Consider the following 26523-nt stretch of genomic DNA (forward strand, 5'->3'; position numbering starts at 1 on the left):
CTATAAATGTCTGTCCTATTCCTGATCTAAGGGTCTAGACTTTTAGCGGAGATGAATCTGTGCTACAGTAAATTTATCACTTAAACATGAGCCATGTATGAGGGAGTCGGAGTCATGGACATTGAGGAGTCGGGAGGTTTGGCTTACCGACTCCACAGCCCTGTTTAAGGCTTAGATTCCTCAATGTATCCCCCCCTTCCTCATTTTTTTTCTGCAATGGTCGCTTTACACACACTTTGCATTCTCTCAAGCAGCGTCATCAGGCAGTCCCATGTCAGACAGAGCAGTACAATAAATAAAATTGTGATTATTTCCAGTACTAGTAAATGATCCTTCTCATGTGCCTGGCTGCATTATTGGTGTCTGCTAGCTCGCTTGCTCCTTCTTTCTTAGTACCAGACACTGTGTGTATGCTGTCCTGTGACATACAGCATTGTGTTTGGGTACAGGAGCCGTGTCCTTTCAGTTAGCCGTTGGTGCCAGGTACAATGGGGGTGGTTGGAGATTCCACTGAACTTGGCCATTTAAATATTTCATATATGGTGGAAAGAGGGGGTACTTTTTTTTTTTTTTTTTTTTCTTTTGTTCACCTCCTTGACTCCTTCAGCTTTCATGGACTCTTCAGTTCACAATTCGTGTTGCCTCGTCGAGTAGAGTTTTCAACTAAAAAATAAAAATGTTCTCGTGTGTGTTGCCTTTTTTTTTTTTTTTTTTGTGGTTTTGATAAGCCATTGATATCTGATTAGTAGGGTTCTGACACTTGTCACCCAACCAGTGACTTTCCCAGAGAGCCGTTTCCTTCATTATCCTAGCTGAAGTGCTGAGTCAGACCCTCAAAAAACAAACTGATATTGATTGGGGTATCCTAAAGGTAGGCTATTTCTCTCAAATTTCCATAAAAAGATGAGTCTTATTTTTTCCGCTTTGCAGCTCGCCTTCACGCGGGATGGGTTCTGCAGTCTGTGGAATGAAATGGTCAAGGATGGGGAGATTGTTTACATGGGAACTGAATGCTGCCAGGCTGGAGATCTTCCATCCAGAAAAGGTGAGAAAAGGTTCTGTTAGTTATGGATTTACGTAAAGGTGTTCAATAACCAAAATCTTAAAAAAATGAAGGTATTGTGAGGTCATTATTTCATAACTCATTTACATGTGACCACCCTTTCATTCATTTGTTGACATTTCCCAAGTTTTCATGAGGCCTCCACCACACCGAGGCCTTCACTAGTGGCCAGTACAGTTCTTCTAAATATTTCTCTACTTGGACTTCACCATGTTGTCTAAGATAGTGCCTGGGCCTCATTAGACAGACTTAGGTGATGTATGAACTTCACATTCTACACATTAAACCAAATAGTTACCAGTGCTCCTTAAAATATAATGCAGATTGGATTTAATAGTGACGTAATGACTCCAACTTTGGAGTAAACATGCCATTAATAGCAAGTTTTGGACATGTGTTCTCCTCAGGCTATAAATAAGGTATGAGGGTTAGGCTCTGTGTGGGCAATATGAAAATCACACCTGAAAAGGGGAGAAGTTGACTCAATATTTTCATTGTGTTTCTGTATATGCCACGCTAAGCATGGGGAACAGAAAAAGAAGAGCACTGTCTGAGGACTTGAGAACCAAAATTGTTGAACAACATCAACAATCTCAAGGTTACCAGTCCATCTTCAAAGATCTTAATGTTCCTTTGTCCATGGTGTACAACCTAATCAAGAAGTTTACAAGCCATGGCACTGTAGCTAATCTCCCTGGATGTGGATGGCAGAGAAAAATTGCTGAAAGGTTGTAACATAAGATAGTCTGGATGGTGGATAAACAGCCCCGATCAAGTTCCAAAGAAATAAAAGTTGTCCTAAAGGCGCAGGGCGACTGAATGTGTGCACAGTCAGAATGGATGTAAAGGCATTCGTTCACTATAGGAACCCAATGTAAAGAATCTTAAACTGGATGGTATTATTTTCTTTGTGGTAACCCTCTTTATACAATTAAAAGGACTCTTCACCTAATCTGAGAGTAGCATAATGTAGTGAAAGAGACCCTGATTACAGCGAAGTGTAACTTACTGGGCTGCTTGCTGTAGTTTTGAGAAAATCACTGTTTTATCAGCAGGAGATTATAATTAGTGGACTAGTAGTCCTCCATATTCATGAGCTCTGTATAACCCCACCACTGATTGGCAGCTTTCTGTGTACACTGGACATGAGCAGAAAGCTGCCAATCAGTGGTGTGGGTGAGGTTATACAGAGCTCTGCAATCAGAGAACTGCTAGATCTGCAGCAGATACGTTTTGTCAAAATTATATCAAGAAGCCGAGTAAGTGATACCTCGCTGAAATCGGGGTTTCTGCCCCTATCTTATGCTGCCTTTAGAGGAGGTAGTAAAAACCTGGTGGCCGTTTGCCTTTAAACGGTATGCAGACACATAACTATCAGATTGTGGCCGAAAGAACACCCTTTTTGGCCCCCCTGTATACATACCATCATCCACATACCATCTCTATATACAGTATGAGACCCCCACATAGCCCCCTCTATACAGTGTGAGCCCTCACGTAGCGCCTCTATATACAGTATGAGACCCCCACATAGTCCCCTGTATACAGTATGAGTCCTCACATAGCCTCCTGTATAGTGTGGGCCCTCACGTAGCTTCCCTGTATATATGCAAACACATACATTCTGAGCTCACTGAGTGACAGGACACCGCTCAGTGAGCTCAGCGCAGTTCAGGGGCCCGCTCGCTGCTGCGAATCATTTTCCTCTGCTCCTCAGCTTGTGCGGTCACCTCAAGCCACCGCACATGCTGATGCAGAAATGTCGGACAGATGGATTACATTTTTCAAAAACGCAGCAGTTTTCCAATTCAGTCATGGAAAAAAAACAATGTGTGTGCATGAGATTTCTGCAATCTCATAGCTTTTGCTGGTGCTGTAAAACGCAGCTTAAAATTTGCATAAGAAACGCCGCAAAAAACGCAACGTGTGAACATAGCCTAATTGTTTTTTATTTTAACAGGGGAAAACTTTCATATTTCAGAAGGGATTGTCCTAGTAGTGGGCAACCCCTTTAATTTATACAATGACGCCTCAAAGAAACTCTGAACAAAATTGGATACTAAATGGATATGAATAAATAATCCCAAGGAGACTCCTCAGACAGAGCTTCTAATAAAAGTCCAGTAGTGCAATAGCACCCGTACCCACCGCCATGCGCCATAATCAATGCACCAGTTATGAACCATACTGCTCACAACACTCATTTCGCTTTGTCAACTTCATGGTAAATGTAGTCTGTATTAGGCTAGTGATTTCACAGAGAAAGAAGGGATTGAAGTGACAGACAACGCAGACATGACCTATCAACTAAAACAGATTTATACAAGGAATTGATGAGAGCCATTAAATTATTCTATAGCCATAATTATTTCCTATGTAGGAAAAAGTAAAAATGTCTGGAGTGCTGCTTTAAAGAGAAGCATTTGTTTTAATGATTATTTCATAATTTTCATGTGTACTACTTATTTAAGGTATACTACAATGTTTCTTATCAGAGAGGAATTTGCTCCTTTCTATTTCTGGATTGATCTTTAACTCAATTCATGGGTAAAATGTATAAATTCAGTAAAGATTGATCTTCACATTACTGAGATAGGAGGTGACAGTTGGTGCTTATAGAGTGCTATAGAGGGGGAGGAGGAGCTGGAGGCAGTCACAAACATTCTGCTGCAAGTTCTTCTTAAACAGTTACAGTTCTCCATAGAACCTTATGAGCACTAACTTCTCATGGGAAAATCTGTATTCCCTGAAGACAGATTTTACCTGTGAATTAAGAATGAAGGATATATCCAGGAAGACAAAGAAGTGCATCTCCTAAGATGTATAACAAAGTTTCTTGTTTTCATGTGTAGCCTTGATTTATGGTAAAAATAAAATGCTAACTCTTTAAGTTTGAAGTAGAAATATTGCAGATAACCATTCACTTTTATTGAAGTAGGGAACATATGGCGTTAAATGTTTTGTAAAGCCTCTTGAGAAGAGAAAAATGTTTGTAGCCCTTTACGATTTATTGTCTAATATTACCTTCAGTTTTTAGGTTTAATGTCCTCCATAAAATGATCAGGACGTCCTTTGCCGTGTCTTATCAGTTTGCAAAAATCTTGTCTCCTAGATGAAGTAAATGAAGCCCAAGCAAGCTCAAAAAAGGAGGATCAGAATGACCGGGAGAAGAAGGAGGAAGAGGAAATGCCAATACCAAACTACAAGGCCAAAACCATTATGGACAGCTGGGTCTGGGGCAGACCGCCTGGTAAGGGCTCATCTGACCTGGTCTGGATCTCCTGTATGGGCAGGCGAGGTGTGATATATATGCCATAGATATGGAGACTGGCGAGTGGCCACTCAGGAGGCAATCATGAATTGCTTGGGTTTCTTGGAGATAAGTGGTGTCGAGGGTGTAGCCCCAACCAAAGGTAAAATATCAGCTCTGCCCTCCCATGTGTGACTGTCTCGGGGGATCTGGTAAAATGGTCACCATCTCATTACCTTTATTCTCGGTGGGTTTAGTACCCCTTTATTTTATTTTTGCAAGCTATATTGTTTCTTTTCAAGGGTGGATAAATGTAAATGAAAAGGGCAGTATATAGAAAAGCAGACTTCTCTTCTATAACCATCTAAACAGGTGGATGGCTAAATCCAAATAAATATGGGTCTGATATGTTGACCGCCTATTCGTGAAGGAAGCGTGTGACTGGTCTTTACATGTGGTGATAATATAATATGGCAGTGAAACTGAAATTGCAGTTGCATGTTAAAGAACCTTGAACGCAAGTCATATTGTTGCTCCACATTAGACAATTTTATTTTAATGGGGATGTCCAGGACTATTTAGTTTCTTTTAATATGGGCCTTAGAACTAACAAGCAGGTATTTGACAACTACCTGCCTGTTGTACCCGGCGCTGATCTCTCCTGGCACAGATTGGTCACAGAGCGGCTTCTGATCTCGCATCTCTTCTCTTCCTCTCTGCTCTGTTGACAGGGCGTGACTGTGTTAACGTCATACTAATTGAGAACCGGCTCCCTGCTGCCTAACTGCGGGGAGCTAGCTGTCAATCCGCATTGCCTTGACAGTCACACCCCATCAGCAGAGCAACCCAGAAGAAGAGCTGCTTTGTTAACGTGGAGCAGCTGAATAGCCGGTAGGTGACTGCTCTGAGCCGGCACTGGGTAGAACAGCCAGGTAGTTGCCGCTCTTTGAATTCTGGTTTGCATTCTGCTGGTAGATATGCTATAAAACCTAAGTGTGTACATAATAAGTGGCAGCATGTCGCTAGCTTATGCCCCTTCTGTGTGATGGTCTGATCCGTGCGACCTTCATGATTAGTAGAATGAAAAGCCGAGTCCTGGCGCTGTATTAGAAGCCGCACTATGGGCAGGAAGAGTTAACCCTTGTACCATCACTGCCAGATCACTCCAGCCTAGAGGTACCTCATTGCTTATTGGATGGTAGGTCAAGCACCTGAGCTTCCTGTAGCCCTGCAATATCAGGGCTATAATAGACTATTTACTTTTAAGAAAACTCTTATTTTATATTCATTTATTTTTGACACAAATATGTTGGACACAAATCAATAATGTAGTAACTTTGCTGTGTCCCAGAGTGTCCTCTTGCAGTGTTCTGAGGTTGGTATGTGCCCGGCGGAGCAGGCATTCACACTTCATTCAGCTTGGGGGCATATTAGAAAGCTGATCTTCTTGGAAATCAAATATTAACTGCAGGGATTCTCTTCTGTATGAACTGTCACCGTCACTGGTTGCTTGGAGGACATGGGTGGCCTTTACATAAAGCTAGTTATCTCTTGTATGATCACTGACCTTGGATTTTCGCTTCTCCTATTCACACACATTTTCTAATTGCCTATATTTCTTGTGTATTGTTTTTAGACGATGCACATTACTTAACCATTCATAATTGTTCTACATATATTGCATGTCCTGTCCACTATTAATCTAAGTTAATCATCATGTTTATATGTCCAATGTGAAACTGGCAGCACCATCATTACCTATCGGATGTCTGGATCAGCTCTCCTAGGGGCATGAATCAAAGTGTCTAATTCAGACCCATAAGAAGGAAAAGAAACTGCTTTTCGTTTAAGGGTATGTTCACACATGGCAGATGTGCTGCAGTTTTTCCATCCGGACTTGCAGACGGAAGTTCTGCAACATATTAATGCAGCAACAAGTGGACGAGATTACATCCACACTCTCAAAGGTTTTCCAGGTAGAAATTGACATGTGTACAGAGTTTAATTCCACAACATGTCAGTTTAATTTTTTTTTCTGTAGATCATCAACTTTTCAATGCGTAGGGTGAAATCCATGGCAGAGCTGCATATAATGCATCACTTATGTGGTGGGTCCATAAAAAAAATTAATTCTGCAACACATTTTTTTTTTTCTGAGATACGGAGTCATGCCTATAATGATCCATTGTAGTTTGTCACTTTACTTATTAGTTGAATAGGGGATGTCCTACATTAAAGAGTTATTCCTAAATGATTAAGCTATCCCAAATCACTGGAGTAGGTGAAAACTTCCTGACTTACTGATTTCTTGCTGTCAGACCACTGGGGCTCCTGCTGTACAAGTATCTGGAATCCTGGAACCGATCTCTGCGGAGCGCTGTCTTGGGTGGAGAGGTGGTCTGCATGCTCTACCACCTCTGCTTCATTCATTGTCTAAGCCGGAAATAGCTGAGTATTGTGCTCTGTGGAGCTCCGTCTTGGATAGAGCGGAGGTCTGCATGCTCTACCTCTGCTTCATTCATTGTCTGAGCCGGAAATAGCTGAGTATTGTGCTCTGCGGAGCTCCGTCTTGGATGGAGCGGAGGTTTGCATGCTCTACCTCTGCTTCATTCATTGTCTGAGCCGGAAATAGCTGAGTATTATGCTCTCCGGAGCTCCGTCTTGGATGGAGCGGAGGTCTGCATGCTCTACCTCTACTTCATTCATCGTCTAAGCTGGAAATAGCTGAGTATTGTGCTCTGTGGAGCTCCGTCTTGGATAGAGCGGAGGTCTGCATGCTCTACCTCTGCTTCATTCATTGTCTGAGCCGGAAATAGCTGAGTATTATGCTCTCCGGAGCTCCGTCTTGGATGGAGCGGAGGTCTGCATGCTCTACCTCTGCTTCATTCATCGTCTAAGCCGGAAATAGCTGAGTATTATGCTCTCCGGAGCTCCGTCTTGGATGGAGCGGAGGTCTGCATGCTCTACCTCTGCTTCATTCATCGTCTAAGCTGGAAATAGCTGAGTATTGTGCTCTGCGGAGCTCCGTCTTGGATAGAGCGGAGGTCTGCATGCTCTACCTCTGCTTCATTCATTGTCTAAGCTGGAAATAGCTGAGTATTGTGCTCTGTGGAGCTCCGTCTTGGATAGAGCGGAGGTCTGCATGCTCTACCTCTGCTTCATTCATTGTCTGAGCCGGAAATAGCTGAGTATTATGCTCTCCGGAGCTCCGTCTTGGATGGAGCGGAGGTCTGCATGCTCTACCTCTGCTTCATTCATCGTCTAAGCTGGAAATAGCTGAGTATTGTGCTCTGCGGAGCTCCGTCTTGGATGGAGCGGAGGTTTGCATGCTCTACCTCTGCTTCATTCATTGTGCAAGTCGGAAATAGCTGAGTATTATGCTCTCCGGAGCTCTGTCTTGGATGGAGCGGAGGTTTGCATGCTCTACCTCTGCTTCATTCATCGTCTAAGCCGGAAATAGCTGAGTATTATGCTCTCCGGAGCTCAGTCTTGGATGGAGTGGGGGTCTGCATGCTCTACCTCTGCTTCATTCATTGTCTAAGCCGGAAATAGCTGAGTATTGTGCTCTGCGGAGCCCTGATCTTTGGACTGCGGATGGTCCCAGCCTCCACAGACTTCTAGCAATCGGCAAGTATCTTATTGATGACTTAATATTTTGGGAATAACCCTTCAATGTAGTAGGCAATTGGCTAACTGCTGCATATACTGATAAAATGTCACTGACCATACAGTACGTGCTGTGCCACCCCCACCCCCAATTGTCACTGACCATACAATACGTGCTGTGCCACCCCCACCAAAAATAAAATGAATAGTGAATAGAAAATGAAAATAAAGTGAATAGTTTAACATTTTAAATTTTTCTTTCATACTCTTTATTACATCGCTTATAAATATTTATGGTGTACAATAATACTAAAGCGTTTACTTCCAGTGGTCCATTTTGCATAACATTTTATTTTTTACTATCTGCAAGTTACTATTCCAATATACATCATATATTTGTCCTGAAGTTGTGTTGTGCTGGTGTTGTCCAGGCTTTGTGCCCCAGTGAACACGCTGTTCTTTCACGCCGTGGGGGGTTATTTTCCCACTCATGTTTACTACTGCTGCTTCACGTGTTCCAGTGATTGAGAAGCAGATGGTTATTTTGGTCTTCATATGACCCGTTTGCACATGGTGGATCGTGTATAGAGCTTGGACAATGTGCAGAGTTCAATTTGAGACCTTCAAAAATATGTTTTTAAGTGGAAACAGCTACAGGAAATTCAATTTTTTTAAAGATGTTTTGGAAGTTTTTTTTTCCCTTTCCTGGAGTAATTTTGAAGTGTTTTGGAGAGAGGTTTTTTTTTTACCTGAAATATATATATTTTTTTTGATTGGACAAAGGCGTATTCCATCAAAATCCACTTCAAAGAAATGACATGCACTTTATTTTTTTTCCCCACCAAGCCTATTTCAAAGCCCAAAGTAGAATAAAAACGCTTAACAAAATCTTTAAAAAAAAAAAGCATTTTCTTTTGAGTTTTCTGTAGGGGAGACCATTATGATTTTTTTTCCAATATCATGGTCTTAATGAGAACCTGTCCCCATCAGCTTGTCGGGTGCACAGATGTAAGTGGTCTTTCACATAAAGGGGTTTTCCACCTTTCGTGGACATGTTTTTTTTTTTCCCCTTAAATGTATGCAATTGGGATTAAAAATCATTTTTGCAATTGGGTTTCATCGAAAATGTTGCACCGTTTGCCTCCTATAGCCGCTGTATTACACGGTCTATTGCTGGCTGCAGAACGAGCTAACAGGGTTGGCCACATAATCTTTATTTTATCAGATGTGTTGGGGACTCCACCTTCAGCCTTGGCCAATTGAAAACCTCACATGAGAACTTCTTTTCTGTTGGAGGAGTGGTCAGGTCACATGCTCCTCCACCAGCCACCATTACATGGACTGGAGGGTGTGCTAAGGCTAGGGTGGGGGTCTTCTGCATTATTCCGGCAGAGATTTGTACAAAGTAGTGCTCACTTGCTCTTGTGCTCTGAGGGAAAGTAATGTCTGTAGTTCCTGGCTCCTTCTTGTACTTCCTGTGGCCCTTCGGGGCTGTATCTCCCTGTCCCATCCTCCGCTCGTTTCCTTTTCACCTGCTTTCTGCACTTCTCTTTTCTTCTTTCTCATTATTTCTTTCTTCCACCCTCCGCCATGCTGAATAGGCGCTTCCTCCTTTTTGGACACTCTCGTTCTGCTATTCGCTCACAGCCTTAGTACCGTGCACTGTCTAGCAAGTGAAGGGGGGGGGGGGGGTGTATGGATTGGCTGCCGTAATGGCCCCCAGTCCCCTGAAACACGGCCACGTGAAGTGAAATGGGATAAGTTCCCCTACACACTGATGTAACTGACTACCTATATGCTCTAGGGCCCACCGTGGGATTGATCGGCTCTACGGTGGTCAGTCCGAGTCTTCCTTGACCAGTCTCTGTATTTTCTTCATCTGTACAAACGTGATTCCTTGCCGCCAATCATTGGACAAGGCAGTGACCAACAACATTTCCATTCAGAGAGAGCAGGAAATACAGAGACGGTTTCGGGACCTGGACACTTCGGAAAAGTTATGGACGAGAATTCTTTGCTGTTCGCACGTTGCGAAGATTTGAAGAGGACTTATCGGTTATGGGAAAAAAACATGAAAAGTGATATGACTGTAGATGAAATTTATAAGACTTTTCTCAAAAACTGTCATACAGAGGATTTCCCTCAATATTACAGGGACCTTGGTTTTAATTTCATTTTACTAGAAAGAGCTCAAAATCTTTCCATAGTTTCATGTCTGTGAATTGCCAGCTGTGAGGGTGAAAGCTGATTCTGTACAGTAACTAAATGTCAAAGTGGAGCCTTCTGCACAGATCTGGAAGAATGTGGCCTACTTACTATTTGTCGACTCACTGGTCCATAGAGTACAATGGGAAATCTCTTATTTTTCTCATAAATTTACCACAGGAGAATCACAAACGTATTCATTCCCCAATTCATCCTAATGGACTGTAAATAAGTGAAACACAAATCGTGCAATCTTTTTTACCTTTTTTAATTTCTCACCAGAAGCCAACACTTTACTTCTTGTTTAATCATTTACTAGCCATCTAAAAAAAAAATGTTCATGTGTATTATCAAGCCCAGATAGAGGATACAGCTGCATCTTAAGGGTTGATCTGCATAAGTGGCTGTCAGACTGTAAAACAATCGACTGCCTGTTGAGGGTTAATGTGTACTGTGCACAGGACAGGATTGACCTCAGTTACTGTTACTAATCTCATCCTGCTACTCATTAATACACAGGAGCCCTTCTTCCATCTCTTACATAACTACATCCAGCATGAAATCATACAGCCGCATAGACTTCCTCTCTAATCCACAGATCTCCATCTCACAGCGCAGAAGTCATACAGCTGTCAAAATATTGATGATTCTCCCTCTGTAGCCCCTTCTCCCCAGTACCCAACACTATGAGCAAGAGAAAAAAAAAATTCTTTCTATTCATCCTTTTAGTTGCCGTTCTTGTCTTTGTATAGATATTTTGTACTCCAAAGACCTACTAATGGGGAGTTTAGATTGTGATCCCCAATGGGGACAGTGATGTTAATGTCTGTAAGGTGAGTGGAATATGATGGCGCTATATAAGGAAAGCATGATAAATAAATAAGGTTTTGAGTAGTTAGTCAGGAGTGGAACAAAAATGATCTATTTATTTCTCCTACAGATGTGAATGAGCTGAAGGAGAGCCTCTACATACTGGTAAAGGAGCAGCAAGCGCTCGTCACCCAGACTGCCACCACCACCCTCTCTGCCACGAGGCTCAAGCAGAGGCTGGTCATACTGGAGCGATATTTCATTGCACTCAACAGAACTGTTTTTCAGGAAAATGTCAAAGTGAAGTGGAAAAGTAACATTGTCCTTCCTCCTGCGGCAGAAAAGAAGGGGTAATTACTACTTACTGGTGATCAGCGCCAATAGAAATGGACGCTCAGCCCTATTCCTGTGCATGTAGGAATGATATTGGTACAGGCTAGAATGCTCTAGCACCTTGCTTTGTGTGGATGTTCTGCTGCATGTCTGGCAAATTATCATCTTATATAGAATGTATATATAAAATCTATCATTTTTGTAACGTGCTGCCTAGAAGACTTGCTTTGTTGTTTCTAAAATTGCTGACTTCATCCTTTTGCAGCGAGGACATATTTGAGCACACGTTTCATGTACACAGCTCCCGTCCAGTTGGCCAGGGGGTGGAAGGACTTGCTAGGGTGGGCTCCCGAGCTGCACTGTCATTTGCCTTTGCTTTCCTACGTAGAGCATGGCGATCTGGTAAGTTTCTATGAATGTTCGTTGTCAATCGCCATGTGCATGACTTGTATTTTTATGTCATTTTGTACTTTTTTATGCAAGTTAACTGATGCAAATAATTAATAATGGCTCTCAATGTAAGGATAGGCAAAAATGTTGTATGATTTTTTTTCTTTCTTTTATATATACTAATGCATGTAGTGTGTGTATGTATATAATTATATATTTATACACACGTTTCAGATATGTGAGTAAATTTTGCTGCTACTTCTTTATATACTGAATTGGATCCGGCTATGGGAAAAGGAACGTGTCCGCTCCTATCGGCTGAGGTGTTGGCAGAATCCTTACTAACATACAGTTTTACTGCACATCACATTGAGCGCAGTTTAATGCCTGCTTGGTAAAATGCCATCATCGTCCCTGTCCCCCATTCTTGGCTGCACCGCTGCCACTTCGTGCAGAGCTGTTAGGGTGGTCGACAATAACTAGGATAATTTATTGAAGCTCTAGCGCAGAAGCTTATTCTTTTCTAGCTCAGAACAAGCTGTTCTCACTTATCGCACCTCAGCAGATGTTGATGGGTTTTTTAGTTTGTTGGCTTAGTGATCTGTAGTATACCTTTTATAGGTGCCTCCAGAAATAAACTAACACCACCGAAACAAAAAGCTGCATCACTTTGGTGTTTGAACAGTGTGTGTATATGTAGAACATGCAGAAAGGAGCCAGAATGATTACTTCTATTGTATAAGTGGATGGCATGGGAAAAGTGCAGGAGTCATCAGTGCCATAAGGCATTATAGTCTGTGGAAAACAGAAGAGTCTGCCTGTGATACTGCAGTACCAGGTCTAATTACAATGTGTACATACTTTTTTAAAACGTCCTGTTGTTGCTGCTCATAAGCTGTAATAATGATCAGCATGTGACCGTAGCTTTTTAGAACAACTCATCTGTCACTGATTCAGAAGTTATCCCGCCAGTAAAATAACACTTATGCCCCCCTCCGGTGCTGGCAACGTTCCAGCGGTGTCTGCGCTGGCTTTCCCGGGGATAGCTTGACATTATGTTATGAGATGCCCCCTGCTAATTGGCGCTGGTTTCACTCTCCCCTCTTATAGACGTAATTTGTTATCCGGAGAAGGTGAGCGAGCAGCCCAAGCTCTCACTTCCTCTGGAAGTCTTGATTTGTCCGAAAGAGGGAAGAGTGAAGCCAGCGCTGATTGGCCACAGTGATTGTGTGACATAATGTCATGCGATCCATGGGAGTTCCAGAGACACCGCTGGAATGACATCAGAGGTAAGTATAAGTGTTATTATTTTACTGGAGAGAAACATAGGGATTCAGGAGGGATTGTCTGATTAGTGGACAAATCGTTCAATGATTACTTGCTGCATCCCTTTCACAGTTTTTTTTTCCTGTATAGAAACAACCTCTGCCAGCCGACCGTGCAGAGAACTGCTGCCGTCTCCTTTCCCTTAAATAGTGCCGCTCTGCAGTGAGTGTCCGGGAATGCCCCTGTGCGGCAGAGAAACTGTGAAGGCAGCTTCAGTTTTGTGGTCTTTTATTCTTATGATTTGTGGGGATCCTAGAAGTCTGTCTCCTAATGATTAAAGGGCTTGTGTCACCCCTGTAATAATAATTATTATTCTTTTTTCTGTTTTAACCAGGCGAGGATGCAGATCTTTGTAGTGAACTGTTACAAGAATCGCTGGATGCCCTGCGTGCACTTCCGGAGGCCTCACTCTTTGATGAGGGCACAGTTTCATCTGTCTGGCTTGAAGTTGTTGAGCGGGCCACTAAATTTTTAAGGTCTGTTACAGGGTGAGTTTGCAGTGACGTTTTTGAACATTTTTTTTTTTCTTTTTTGGTACTAATCTTAGTAGTTTATAACTAATTGTGTGTATTGTTTCTAAATCATCAATTACTTTTACTTCTAAGATATATTTTAACATTTTTGTTACTTATCATTTCTTATGTATGGTGTACTAATTACTCATTAATGATCCGTGCATGGATTCTTGTTGCATCGATGAGACCGATAGCTGGGGAGGTAAAGGTCCAGGTCCTCTTCAGAATGGCCCCAATAAAATATGGCATCTGCGCCTTTTTTTCCCCTCTGTTCACCATTGTGGGGGTGGTTTTTGTAATCTAGATCCCAGAGAATTTTTTTATGTTTTGTACCACAGATGTTTGCGCTGATGTTGGTTGCCTGCTACATTTTTATGGAACATGTAACCTTTTTCCTGTAACAAAGTGCATAAAAAGTAAAAGACAGAAATAACATATTTGATTTTGTATAAAATTCATAAACCCTTCTGTGCCATTTTAAACAATTTGCCGCTAAAAAAAGTACGAAAAATTATAAGGCAAAAAAAGTAAAATGACTGAGCAAAATAGAACTTACAAATAATGAATTCGGGGCCTGTAATTTTCTTTTAAATGTTTGTATAAAGATGCCGACGAAGAATCGGGCCAGCTCGTCTTGTTACTTCTCAATGAGTATTGATTACGTAGGTGACATGTTTCACTATTCAGCAAGAGTTCTTCACTTTACCCCCAGACTCCTTATGCATCTTTGAGCATCTTTTGCAGGCACCACGTGGTAATGACCATTTATAATCATATTATGCAACCACCAAACTCTGATAAGTAGCCCCTAATTTTGAGGCTAAATTGCTTATTGGCTCAAAATGTCCTAGGAAGCACAATTTTTATTCCACTTCACCAAGAAGAGTTTCAATCCAATACCTGTTCCAGTAATGTGCATATAAGTGTACCAATAATTGTCGAATGAGCATTCATAGCTAACTCTGGTTCCCAACTATCTCCTCTTGTATACCTGCCAGCGAATGAGTAACACTTTTTATATTTGCATCAGAATTCGTTGGCCATTGGGGACAATTTTTTTTCTTTTACAATTGAGCTTCATTAAAAATGTTACACCCTTTTGGCTTTTAAAGGATCCTTGTGTCCTTGGACATTCAACTGTGAAAAGATTTACAATCTCCCCATCAGATCATCATGGTGGGCTGACTGATGGATCTCAGTTAGCTCCTTCTGCAGTCAGCAATAGCCAGTGCAACACAGGGGTTAAAGACGGCATACCATGCAAAATCGTTAATGAAACCCAATTGCAAAAAAAATAAAAAATAAAAAAAAATAAAAAAGCAATACACTTTTAGCCCTCCTAAATACTTTCATACAAACGTGTATAGATGACTTTTTATGGTCCTTTTTTTTTTTTTTTTACCCCCGGTTATTTTTCTATGCAAATTGGGATACTAAAGAGCCAATAAAGACGTATGAATCCTCTTGATGAGCTCGATTACGTGCCTATTTTTTTTCTTTCTTTAGTGTTTCTTTAATTCTCTTCTTATTGGTAGATGAATTTATTCATGGTGGTTGTTGTTTTTTTTTTTCCAGCGATATCCACGGTGCTCAAAGTCCTCGGGGTGCAGCAAACATTCCACTTCAAGACCAGCACTTAGCACTTGCCATTTTATTGGAGCTCGCTGTACAGAGAGGCACTCTAAGGTCAGTATGGATTTTAGAAATCGACTTTTCTGTCCAAATCTATATAGAATAATATTCTGCACAGTGACTGCCTGTTAGAGGTGTTCTCCTCTTTTCCATAGTGTTGCTGATTTTTAGGATGACTTCCCAGTTACTTTGCATTATTACTTTGCGCATCTCGACGGTACATTCAGGATGTGTATGTAAGCCAGCGCTGTCAATCAACAGTGAGGGAGGCAGGGCATGCAAAACCATTGGGTGGAGCAGTGCACTTGAGCTGTTTAGCCACACCAAAGGTGCTCCAACTACCCTGCTGTTTAGCCACACCAAAGGTGCTTCAGCCACCCTAATTAGCATATTAGATGAACCTTCAATTGCTGCAGAATGGAGGCAACAATTAAAACAATAAAGATACGGTGTTTATCGGCTATAATATACCCTACAAGGCTATGTGCTTACTTTATAATGTCAGTACTTGCTAACAAGCCCCCTTTAACAACTAACTGTTGTTAATTTTCCCCTTTTTGCTGTGTGATATATGTTTGATAGCGGAGATGTATATATTTGAGAAACTTTTCTAATAAAGTGTGTAATGTGCATTTATTTTGTGTCCCCCTTCCTTAGCCAAATGTTATCTGCTGTTATGCTGCTACTTCAACTCTGGGACAATGGAACAAGGGAAACGGATAACGAGAGGTCGGCCCAGGGAACCAGCGCCCCTCTCCTCCCTCTACTACATCGCTTCCAGAGTATTGTGTGCAATAAAGATGTTCATAACCTGGAAAAAGAGATTCAGGTGTGTTCTTATTTAACGGATTTTCCAATGAAAGCTGCTTGCTTGGATATGCCATCATTTTATAAAGGACGACTGTGTGATCTCTGGGTATCCCCTGACAATAGGGAAGGATTATCAATGTTTTCTCCTGCCTTTTTTAGGTTTTTAAGTTAAAATGCATATATTTTTTTTCTCTAGGTGCTTTCATGTCCTTTAAGCCCAAATGAAAACTTTTTGCGGTATCTGATATTGCCTCAGGACAATGAGCTAGCTATTGATTTAAGGCAAACTGCTGTTGTTGTTATGGCACATTTAGACCGATTGGCAGCGCCATGCATGCCTCCGCAGTGCAGCTCACCAACCTCACATAAGGTATGCTGGTCGTTGCACCATTCCTCTTTTCTCTTACCTATGAAAGGGGTAGTTTTAAAGTCTGGATAGGGGATAACTTTCCGATTGCTGGGGGTCCGACTGCTGAGAGCCCCACTGATCCTGAGAATTGGTGCTCTGAGCCTCGTGTCACTGGAGCGGTGTTGGATCTTGCGCACTGCTGGTCCATTCATTCTTGTGGGAGTGCGGAAGGTCAACCAAGCACAGTCCTCCGCCATCTCCGGTGGTCCCATTTCAGAATGGATGGAGCAGCAGAGTGCATGATCGACCACCGCTTCATCAAAGAGCCCCGGTTCTTGGGATTGGTGTGGTTCTCATTGGTCGAACTCCCAACGATCTGGAAGTTATCCACTAACCATTGGATAGGGGATAATTTCCAAACTTGAGAATACCCCTTTAATGTATAAATGCATGTAATACCTGATGGCCACGATTCGTCTAAGTGAGACTGGCAGACTGTTTTTAGCTCTTCACTCAGGGAAAGTATAGAAAATGTTTGTCATTATTAATAAGTTCTGCGGAGCCGAGGGTCTTGTTCCTTCTAGCCTTGGAGCCAAGGTCTGCTTTACATAATATAGGGCACAGACTACAGACCTGCCGCTTGATCAGCTGATTTGACTGGGATTACCCACAAGAATCGTCTTTCCTACGACTTAACGATCCTAGAGGGCACATGTATTTTAAGTAGGCATTTATAAAAGGGCCATCTTTTTATAGAAGAGCTTGATGGACTAAATTTAAGCTGAATGTTCTAAATATATTTTTATATTAAGATGATAGTGTATAAACAGTGCAAATAAAAGAAGATAAGGTGCTCTTTTTGGGAATAACCCTTCAAGCAGGAGAGCTTTTTCTTTCCCAATCGATAGTATAGGGAATGGCTTGCTGATCACTTGGGGTCTGACTGCTGGGACCCCCATCAATCCCAAGATGGGAGCTGTGCAGCATCGTCTGGAATGGAGCTGACAGGGATGCTCTGTGTCTACTCCATTAATTGTCTACTGGACTGCTGAAGAAAGCCGAGCGTGGACTCTTTCTCCAGCAGTCCCATTCATTGATATGTATATGATGTAATGAATGGAGCAGATCCATTCCAAACAGGCTGCGGAAGAGCCTCAGAGTTCTGGAGCCCTGAACTCTGTATCATTGGGGTTCTCATCGGTCAAACCCCAAGTGATCTTCAAGTTATACATAGTTCTAGTCAGTTGGGGTCCGCGTGTCTGGAAAATTCCTTTAGAGCCTCTTTCATATAGAAAATTCTGTTTTGTTCACACAACTTCCTAATGGTTCCAGTAGACTGCAGATGGGATTGTGTGGTGTCTGTACATTTGATCATAGATATTTTAGAATAATCTTATCATAGCAGTCTTCCCTCTTTGTTTCTTAGGGCTCCTTACAGGAGGTGATCAGCTGGGGTCTTTTGGGTTGGAAGTATTATTCGAATGTGAATGGCCCCCTACAATGTGAAGCTCTTGCCACTCTGGGTGTTACACACATTGCCTGTGCGGAGAAGTGTTTTTTGATACTTTCCAGAAACGGCAAAGTTTACACCCAAACTTACAACAACAATACACTGGTGAGTAGAAGGTGTTAAAGGGGTTTTCCTGCGACACAAAGTACATTTTAGTCAATACATTTTCGAATAATGATAATCATTTCCACAATTGGATGTGTTTAAAAATAATGTTCCCGTGCTGAGATAATCTTATAAATGTGCCCCTGCTGTGTACTGTGTAATGGCTGTGTCTGACTGTGCAGGAACATGGTCTGATCATACCACATCTCCTGAGCAGGGGAGGAAGCAAAAGAGAGTATACAGACAGGACAGCATGGGATCACAGCAGATTCTTTCTGTTAAGTAAAACATTGCTTAAAAACAGCCAGTGAAGTGTTTTACCTCACAAAAAGAATCAGCTGTGATCCCATACTCTAATGTCTGTATACACTTTTGCTTCCTCCCCTGCCCAGGAGCTGTGGTATGATCAGACCATGTTCCTGTACGGTCAGACACAGCCATTACACAGTACACAGCAGGGGAACATTTATAAGATTATCTCAGCACAGGAACATTATTTTTAAACCCATCCAACTGTGTAAATTACTATTTATTCCAAGATCAATTGATTAAAATTAACTTTTGTTTGTGGGAATACCCCTTTTAAGTAATTTGTGTCTGTGTATTTTATTGCTACAATAAGAGATGTAGAAAACCTATGTATAGAGATAGAACCATGTACGTTTGAGACCAGAGATAATCTGGGTTAGTCATTTTTGGCTTTGAGTAGTGTGCTGCTATAGACTTTACTATGCCTTATGTCAGATTCATTGCCGTAATATAGCAATGGGGGAGCTAGCAGCACTCTCCCACCATTTCCCCACCAGTTCTTTAAGCGTACACATACATTGTGTTATATAAAGGGTAACAGATGACTGTCAGGCATGTCTGCTAATATTTCTATAGAGAAGTTTAAAGGTGCCCATACATCTTAAATAGTGGTAAGCGGATTGCTCATTTGGCCAAGAGCGATCTTTCCTGAGCTATCTTTTCCTACACATGAATACTCGGCTGATGGCTGATATGTCTTAAAATTGGCACTGGAGGAAAAGTGTCTGCCATACACCTAGCCATGGCTGATATAGGGGGGAATAAAGGAATGTTGCATATGGGCATTATAGTGGAGTGGCCCTCTTCCCCTGGCTCTGTAGAGGCACCTACCAATTCTGGTGGACTTCATCAGTCCTTGTATTACATGGATGGCTACATATTTAATAAATTCACCTATTTAGGGGAAACTCATCTGGAATAATGCATCCTTGGAGGTTTTCATATAAATCTATTCATCCCTGTCTAAGAGTGTATGCCATTCCTGCGGTAACGTGTATATACTGTATTATTGGCCTATATAACTGTGCATGAGAGCACACCATATCAATGAACTTTTGTGCTCGTCATCTGTTTGACGCATTTATTTTGTCTATAATTTAGAGTTGCAAAAATATCTACTTTTTTGTTCACCCCGGCTGGTATGAAGCAATTTATTTGGTACGAATAACTTTGTCTGGATGTTACTCCATGTCTTCCCTTGGCAAGCCCTTAAAGGGCCAGCCAGGGAGAACCAACGTTGAGCGGGGGCACCAATTGTGTATGGTGACAAAGTAGGGACAATATAGTGGTCTATCAGGGTTACTCTAGCCTCTATGTATTTTGATTGGTTGCTTTCAGTCAAGGACATGTTTTTGGCCTGACAACTTTTTTTAATTCACTTTTTCCGATTTTTAGCGGTATAAAATAAGTGATGTTTTATCAAGACAATTTTGTACAAAGTGTTAAGTTGGTAAATTTACGTTTTTTTTTTCTTACACTGGTTTGGACTATAATTCAGTGAATTCTTGGTTACACAACATTTAATATTACATTGATCTTCATGCAGCCACTAGTGTGTACATGCCTGGCAGCGCTCATGTCACCCTGGGGTGCAGGTATTGAACCCACTAGGTGATCAGCTGACGACACGGCCCTTCTATACTGTTCTCTTTATAACTTCTGCAGGGACCACAGCTTGTGCAAGGCCTTTCCACCCGAAATATTGTGAAGATTGCGGCCCACTCTGACGGACAGCATTATCTGGCCTTATCCGCCACTGGTGAACTATATTCATGGGGCTGTGGCGATGGCGGAAGACTTGGTCATGGAGACACTGTGTATGTCTTTTAATGCATATAATACTAATTTTTGCTTGTGTTTATTCGGGTTTTATGATGATCACTATAACTCTCCTGATTTTTTTTTCTCTAGTTCTTTAGAAGAGCCTAAGCTTATCTCTGCCCTGTGTGGGAAGCAGACTGGGAAGCAGATTGGTCACATTGGGTGCGGCAGCACTTACAGCGCAGCGATCACTAATGATGGAGAGCTGTACACTTGGGGCCGAGGAAACTATGGAAGACTGGGACACGGTGAGCATAGCATTTTATACAGACAAATATGCGCGAAGCCCAAAAATATCCTATTTCCTTGAATAATTGCATAGAAATTGCCGTGTACACATTCAGGACCCCCACTAGTGGCGGCAGGTCGTAGTCGCACAGCTGACGATATCTGGTGAAATATTTTAGTGCGTCTTTTGAATATAGTAAATTTAGGGCAGTCAATAGAAAATAAAAAAAATCCTGGTCACCATCGAGCTGCAAACCCATTTTACTGCACCATAGAGGTTAATGTGATAATTGTGCTTCTAGGCTCCAGTGAAGACCAGACTGTTCCTATGTTGGTAACCGGGCTGAAAGGACTGAAAGTAGTGGATGTTTCTTGTGGAAGTGGAGATGCTCAGACTCTGGCAGTGACTGAAAATGGTGAGTTATTTTGGCATATATCTACATCTGAGATGGAGTATTTAAAGGGCTTGTCCATTACTGTACAACAGGGGCTTAATAGGAATCAGCTGCTGCCTTCACTTTCTGTCCAAAGAAGGACAACTTCTTAATATAGTTAATAGATTGGTTTCCTCCTTATGCTACAATCCTGCTGATAGATTAATTGCTTCCTATGAGATGGGTCTTGGCGCATGTGTTTGGATGGAGAGGCTGCTGGGAGACGTGGATTGGGGTTTTGGATTTAACATCGGTGCTGTCTCTAACGTGTTGCCGATCTGCGGACATAAAGAATAATCAGATTGCAGATTAGAAATGACATAATCAAACGTACCAGGCAGTCCAGAAGTACTTCACAGAAGTGTAACTTTTTTTTTTTTCTTCTTGAAGGTCAAGTCTGGTCTTGGGGTGATGGGGATTATGGAAAGCTTGGTAGAGGAGGAAGTGATGGTTGTAAAACTCCCAAGCTGATTGAGAAACTTCAAGACCTGGACATAATAAAAGTCCGCTGTGGCAGCCAGTTTTCCATTGCTATCACCAAAGATGGACAGGTCTATTCCTGGGGTAAAGGAGACAATCAGAGGCTTGGGCATGGGACAGAGGAACATGTCCGATATCCCAAAATACTTGATGGATTGCAAGGTGAGTGATTGATAAAATTGTAATAATGGTAAATGACAAATTGGTCATATCAGGACTCCAGTACTATGAATCTAAAGATAAGTCACAGAATACTAATGTATCTTGTAGGCAAGAAGGTAGTTGATGTAGCTGTGGGCTCCACACATGGCCTGGCGCTCACGGAGTCTGGAGAAGTCTACAGCTGGGGTAGCAATGATCAGTACCAGCACTTTGACACCTTGCGTATTGCAAAACCTACGCCTTCTGCTCTACCTGGATTGGACTCTAAACACATAGTAGGAATTGCATGTGGACCTGCTCAGGTATGTTATTGCCTATGTGGATCAATGGATTTTGGAACTTTTAAGGCGAGTGTAAGCAGAAAATAATTATAGTTTTTGTGTTTTAAGTGTGTTTTTTTTACTAAATAACAGTCATTCTAAAAATGTTTACACTGGCCACTGGGGCTATTCTAGACTCGTATTCATGTTCTTTTCGGAAATCCACTTCTAAATTAGCAGCAATAGACGGACTTCATCCCTGTCTTTTGTATGGAAGCATCTAATGGGCACATGCAAAGGTCAGGAGGAGAAGCTGGTCAGCTGTGACGTTGCCTATTCTGATTGGTGGTTCTTGTGTATAGAGGTGGTACCTGTCATTGTATTCCTGTCTGTAATCATAATGAGCCTGCTGAAAACTTCCTTAAATGACATGAAATCTGAGTCTAAATTTTCCTCAGTGTGAAAATTGCTAATTACTGATCTTCTTTTTTAATATAGACTATGATATGAAAAAAAATATTGCCTAAAGTTGGAAAAAAAAGAAAAAAGAAAACACAAACGTGATTTAAGCAATAGGTCATTTTCTGATTCTCTTTAAAAGGAACCTGTCGGTTGATTCATGCTGCTAAATCTACGGACAGCATAGATCAGAGCCTTGGTGCATGATTGCAGCAAGGTATGTTTTTCTCTGAAACCCTCATGTGTTTTGGAAAGACCCTAGTTTAAAGATCCAGCCCGGGATTATCAGGAGAGACGAGGCTAGTCAGGCACTACTCTAGTTAATTATCATATGCATATAGGACGAGACTTGTGAATCACCTAGAGCGGTGCTGGACTAGTCTTGTCTCTCTCTGTGGTCCCCTGCCGGCCTTTAAAACTATCTTCTCTTGAATCACCAAAGCTTTTTAGAGAACGGTACACCTGGCTGTAATCGTGCAGTTAGGCGCTGATTTATGGTTCTCATGATTTGGGCAACATGCATAGACTGACAGGTTGCCTTTAAGATGCAGATGCATGACCATTTCCATTGCATTTAGTTTTTTCCATCATCAGTCAATACTTTTCACGTTATGCCACATTACAGCTTTTGATTCTATTAACCTTCTACCTACTTGTACTTTAATAAAGTAATGGCATTCAGTTTCTTTATAGGCTATAAAACAAGGCACTTTCTTCTTTGACCAGTCTGGACTTCAAGGGGTTGTTCCCTTTTTAATTAAAGAGGTTATCCACTACTTTTTTATTGATGACCTATTCTAAGGATAGGTCATCCTTGTCTGATCGGTGCGCGCTGCAGCTAGGTACTACACATCCACTTCCTATTCAAATCAATAGGAGACGGATGTGCAGTACCCTGCCGTGGACACTACCAGAAGTCTGCCGGTTCCACAATCTAGCAGTTCCAGCTGGCAGCCGCCGCCGGTGGCACAGAGAACAGCTGATCGGCGGGGGTGCCGGGTGTCGCACCCTCACCGATCAAACATTGATGACCTATTCTAAGGATAGGTCATCAATGAAAAAGTAGTGGACAACCACTATTAAGTTTCTACCCTGGATGCAGTTATATAAAACAATAAACTGCGCTGTATTCACATTCTGAGGTTCACTAGCAATTTTGCGCTGCTAGTCTCGGTGCCTGGCATTGGCTGTGGCGCTGACGTCACATCTACATCGCAACAGCCAATCAGTAAGGTCAGCTGCTCTAAAGGGGGCGTACCATCTAGACTGGCAGAGCTGAAGAGCGTAAAATCTCACCGTAAAATCTGTTTCTCTAAGCCTTCTTTGGGGGACACAGGAAACCATAGGTGTATGCTGCTGCCACTAGGAGGCTGACACTATGCACAGAAAAAGTTAGCTCCTCCCCGGCAGTGTACACCCCACCGACTGACATTAAGTTAATCAGTTAGTGTACAAGCATTAGGAGAAGCAACATTAAACAGAATTACAAGAGAAAAAACAAACTGTAACATAATAACTGTTCGTAAAGCTGTCAAAATGGGAGGGTGCTGTGTCCCCCAATGAAGGCTCCAAGTAACAGATTTTACGGTGAGTAACCAAAAATCCTGTTTCATGTATTGCTTCATTGGGGGACACAAACCATGGGACATCCTAAAGCAGTCCCTGGGGAGGGGAACAGTAGTAAAAAAACTCCATTCAGGTCGGAGAACTAACTACTGCCGCCTGCAGGATTCTCCTACCTAGGCTGGCATCTGCCGAAGCGTAGGTATGAACCCTGTAAAACTTGGCGAACGTGTGGATAGAGGACCAGGTTGCTGTTTTGCAAAGCTGTAGGGCGGATGCCCTACGACGAAACCGCCCAGGAGTCGCCCACCGCTCTGGTAGAGAATAGACTTAATCCCGGGGGGAGTAGTCCTGTTCTTACTGCGCTACGCATCCAGAATTGCCGTCCCGATCCAGCAAGCAATTGTAGCCTTGGAAGCCAGCGGGCCCCTCCTCGCCCCCTCAGGGATAACAAAGAGGGAATCTGTCCTCCGGAAGGGGGCGGTCCTAGCAAGGTAAACACTAACTGCTCTGACAAGGTTCAACCTATTCAGTGAATGTTCCTGAGGGTGAGACAGAGCCGGACCAAAAGAAGGGAGGACGATGTCCTCATTGAGGTGTAAGGTGAAGGAAAGAAGGCACCGGTCTCAAGACCACCTTGTCTTGGTGGAGGATCAGGAAAGGGGATCGTCAGAGTGCCGCCAGCTCCGACACGTGCTGGATGGAAGTGATGTCCACCAGGAAGACCACCTTCCAAAACAGAAAGGGCAGAGACACTTCTCGCAGAGGGGAACTCTTAAGAGCTTCCAGGACCAGGTTGAGGTCCCAAGGATCAACTGGCGTTCGGTACGGAGGGACTGCGTGAGCCACTCCCTGAAGAAAGGTCTTTTCCTGAGAACGAGAAGCCAAATTCTTCTGGAAAAGGATAGAAAGCGCAGAGACTTGGCCCTTCAAGGAGCTGAGAGCAAGTCCTGCGTCAAGCCCGGCCTGTAGAAAGGGTAGAATCGATGGAAGGGAGAAAGTCATAGGTGCGGTATGATTACTCTCACACCAACGGAAAAAGGCTTTCCAGGTCCGGTAGTATACTCGAGACAGTCTTCCGAGCCCGGATCATCGTCTGAACCACTCGTTCTGAAAACCCAGACTCTTAGTACCTTGGTTTCAACAGCCACGCCGTCAAATCGAGCGACTGAGAATTCCGGTGGGAGATGGTGCCCTGAGAAAGCAGATCTGGCCTGTCTGGGAGCTTCCAAAGGGCGTCTGAGAGAAGATTGACGACCTCTGCATACCAGGACCTCCTGGGCCAATTCGGGGAGATCAGGATGACTGGCACCCCCTCTGCTTTGATCTTCAACAGTCAAGGGAGAAGAGGAAGAGGCGGGAACAGATAGGGAAGGGCGAACTGCGACCAAGGTATTGCCAGCGCGTCGACTCCCACTGCGAGGGGGTCACGTGATCTGGAGACTAACTGCCGCACCTTCCTGTTAAACCGGGATGCCCCACCTCAGGCAAATCTGAAGGAAGACGTCCTGATGTAGAGACCATTTTCCCCGCTGCGAGACCCTCGTGACTGAGGAAATCGGCGGCCCAGTTTTCCACGCCGGGAATATGCGCAGCAGATATCACTTGTACCCTGCTCTCTGCCCAGAGAAGGATCTTGGAGACTTCGGATAATGCCAAAGAACTCTGAGTCCCTCCCTGGTGGTTGACAAATGCCTCCGCTGTGGCATTCTGTCTGAATTCGGACTGGTAGGCCCCTGAGAGGTTTCTGCCAGTGCCAAAGAGACAGAAGAATGGCCCTGATCTCTAGGATGTTGATAGGCAGAGAGGACTCCTTCTGCGACCATCGTCCCTTAGACTATAAGGTTGCGGAACACTGCTCCCCAGCCGAGGAGGCTGGCGTCCGTTGTCACCACCTGCCAGTGAACGGGGAGAAAGGATCGACCCTGACGAGTGAGAGGGGAAGACAGCCATCAGTTCAGGGTCGCCTTGACCCAGTGTGAGATCCGAACTGGATGGTCCAGAGAGAGGACAGATCTGTTCCACTGGGATAGGAAGCGGCCTGGTGTGGAATTGTGTGAAGGGGATCCCCTCCATTGCCGCCATTATCCTTCCTAGGACCACCATGGCCGAGCGGAGGTATGAAGGTCGAGAGGCCTGAAGAGAGCGAACCCCTCATTTTAGGGCTGTCCTCTTTTCCTTGGGAAGAAAGACCCTGGCCTGATGCGTGTTGAAAAGAATGCTGAGAAAGACCAGACGCTGTGTAGGAACTAAACAAGATTTCTTCCTGTTGATTAGCCAGACGAGCCGAGAGAGTATCGAGAGCAATGGAAAGACTTTCCTGGGCAAGGGAGAAGGATGGAGCATTGATGAGAATGTCGTCGAGATGGGGAATGACCACTAGGTCCCTGACCCAAAGAAGGGCCATTACCGCAGCCATTAGCTTTGTGAAGACTCTGGGAGCAGTAGAAAGGCCGAACAGCAGGATGACTAACTGGAAGTGGTCCTGACGTACCGCAAAGCCCAGGTACCTCTGGTACCCTTGGAAGATAGGGACATGAAGGTAGGTGTCTTGGATGTCTATAGAGCACAGGAACTCTTGCAACTCCATGGAAGCTACCATTCTGAAATGGTGAAGACAAACCCTTCTGTTTAGTAATTTTAAGTCCAGGATGGGTCGAACCGTTCCATCCTTCTTTGGAACCACGAAGAGGTTCGAATAGAAGCCTGTGAAACGTTCCTGTGGTGAAACAGGAGCGATGACTCCTGAATTGAGGAGCGAGGCAATGGCTGTGAAAAACCCCGGGACCAGAGAGGGGTTCTTTGGGGGCTGGGATTAGAAGAAACTGTCTCGGGGCCGTGAAACAAAATCTATTTTGTATCCTGAAGATAGAACTTCTTTGACCCAGGCATCCTCGACGGAA

The 26523-nt window shown here is 43.1% G+C and overlaps 1 protein-coding gene across 3 annotated transcripts in view; it reads left to right on the forward strand.

Moving 5' to 3' along the window:
* Window positions 1-26523, forward strand: part of HERC2 (HECT and RLD domain containing E3 ubiquitin protein ligase 2) — a 164430-nt gene that overhangs the window by 20239 nt on the left and 117668 nt on the right. For 2 of the 3 annotated variants that reach the window (XM_073664526.1, XM_073664527.1), the window contains exons 3-16: window positions 931-1045; window positions 4176-4313; window positions 11065-11284; window positions 11533-11669; window positions 13318-13471; window positions 15074-15184; window positions 15788-15959; window positions 16137-16310; window positions 17716-17904; window positions 19879-20030; window positions 20125-20282; window positions 20565-20678; window positions 21087-21338; window positions 21447-21640. In XM_073664526.1, coding sequence (XP_073520627.1) covers window positions 931-1045; window positions 4176-4313; window positions 11065-11284; window positions 11533-11669; window positions 13318-13471; window positions 15074-15184; window positions 15788-15959; window positions 16137-16310; window positions 17716-17904; window positions 19879-20030; window positions 20125-20282; window positions 20565-20678; window positions 21087-21338; window positions 21447-21640 — 2280 coding nt within the window. The remainder of the gene's footprint in view (window positions 1-930; window positions 1046-4175; window positions 4314-11064; window positions 11285-11532; window positions 11670-13317; window positions 13472-15073; window positions 15185-15787; window positions 15960-16136; window positions 16311-17715; window positions 17905-19878; window positions 20031-20124; window positions 20283-20564; window positions 20679-21086; window positions 21339-21446; window positions 21641-26523) is intronic. The other variant, XM_073664528.1, reaches the window with a different exon arrangement.

The sequence above is a fragment of the Phyllobates terribilis genome, unplaced genomic scaffold, assembly GCF_046119375.1.
Source record: "Phyllobates terribilis strain yellow unplaced genomic scaffold, ASM4611937v1 Scaffold_2__4_contigs__length_985480577, whole genome shotgun sequence".
Lineage (NCBI taxonomy): Eukaryota > Metazoa > Chordata > Amphibia > Anura > Dendrobatidae > Phyllobates > Phyllobates terribilis.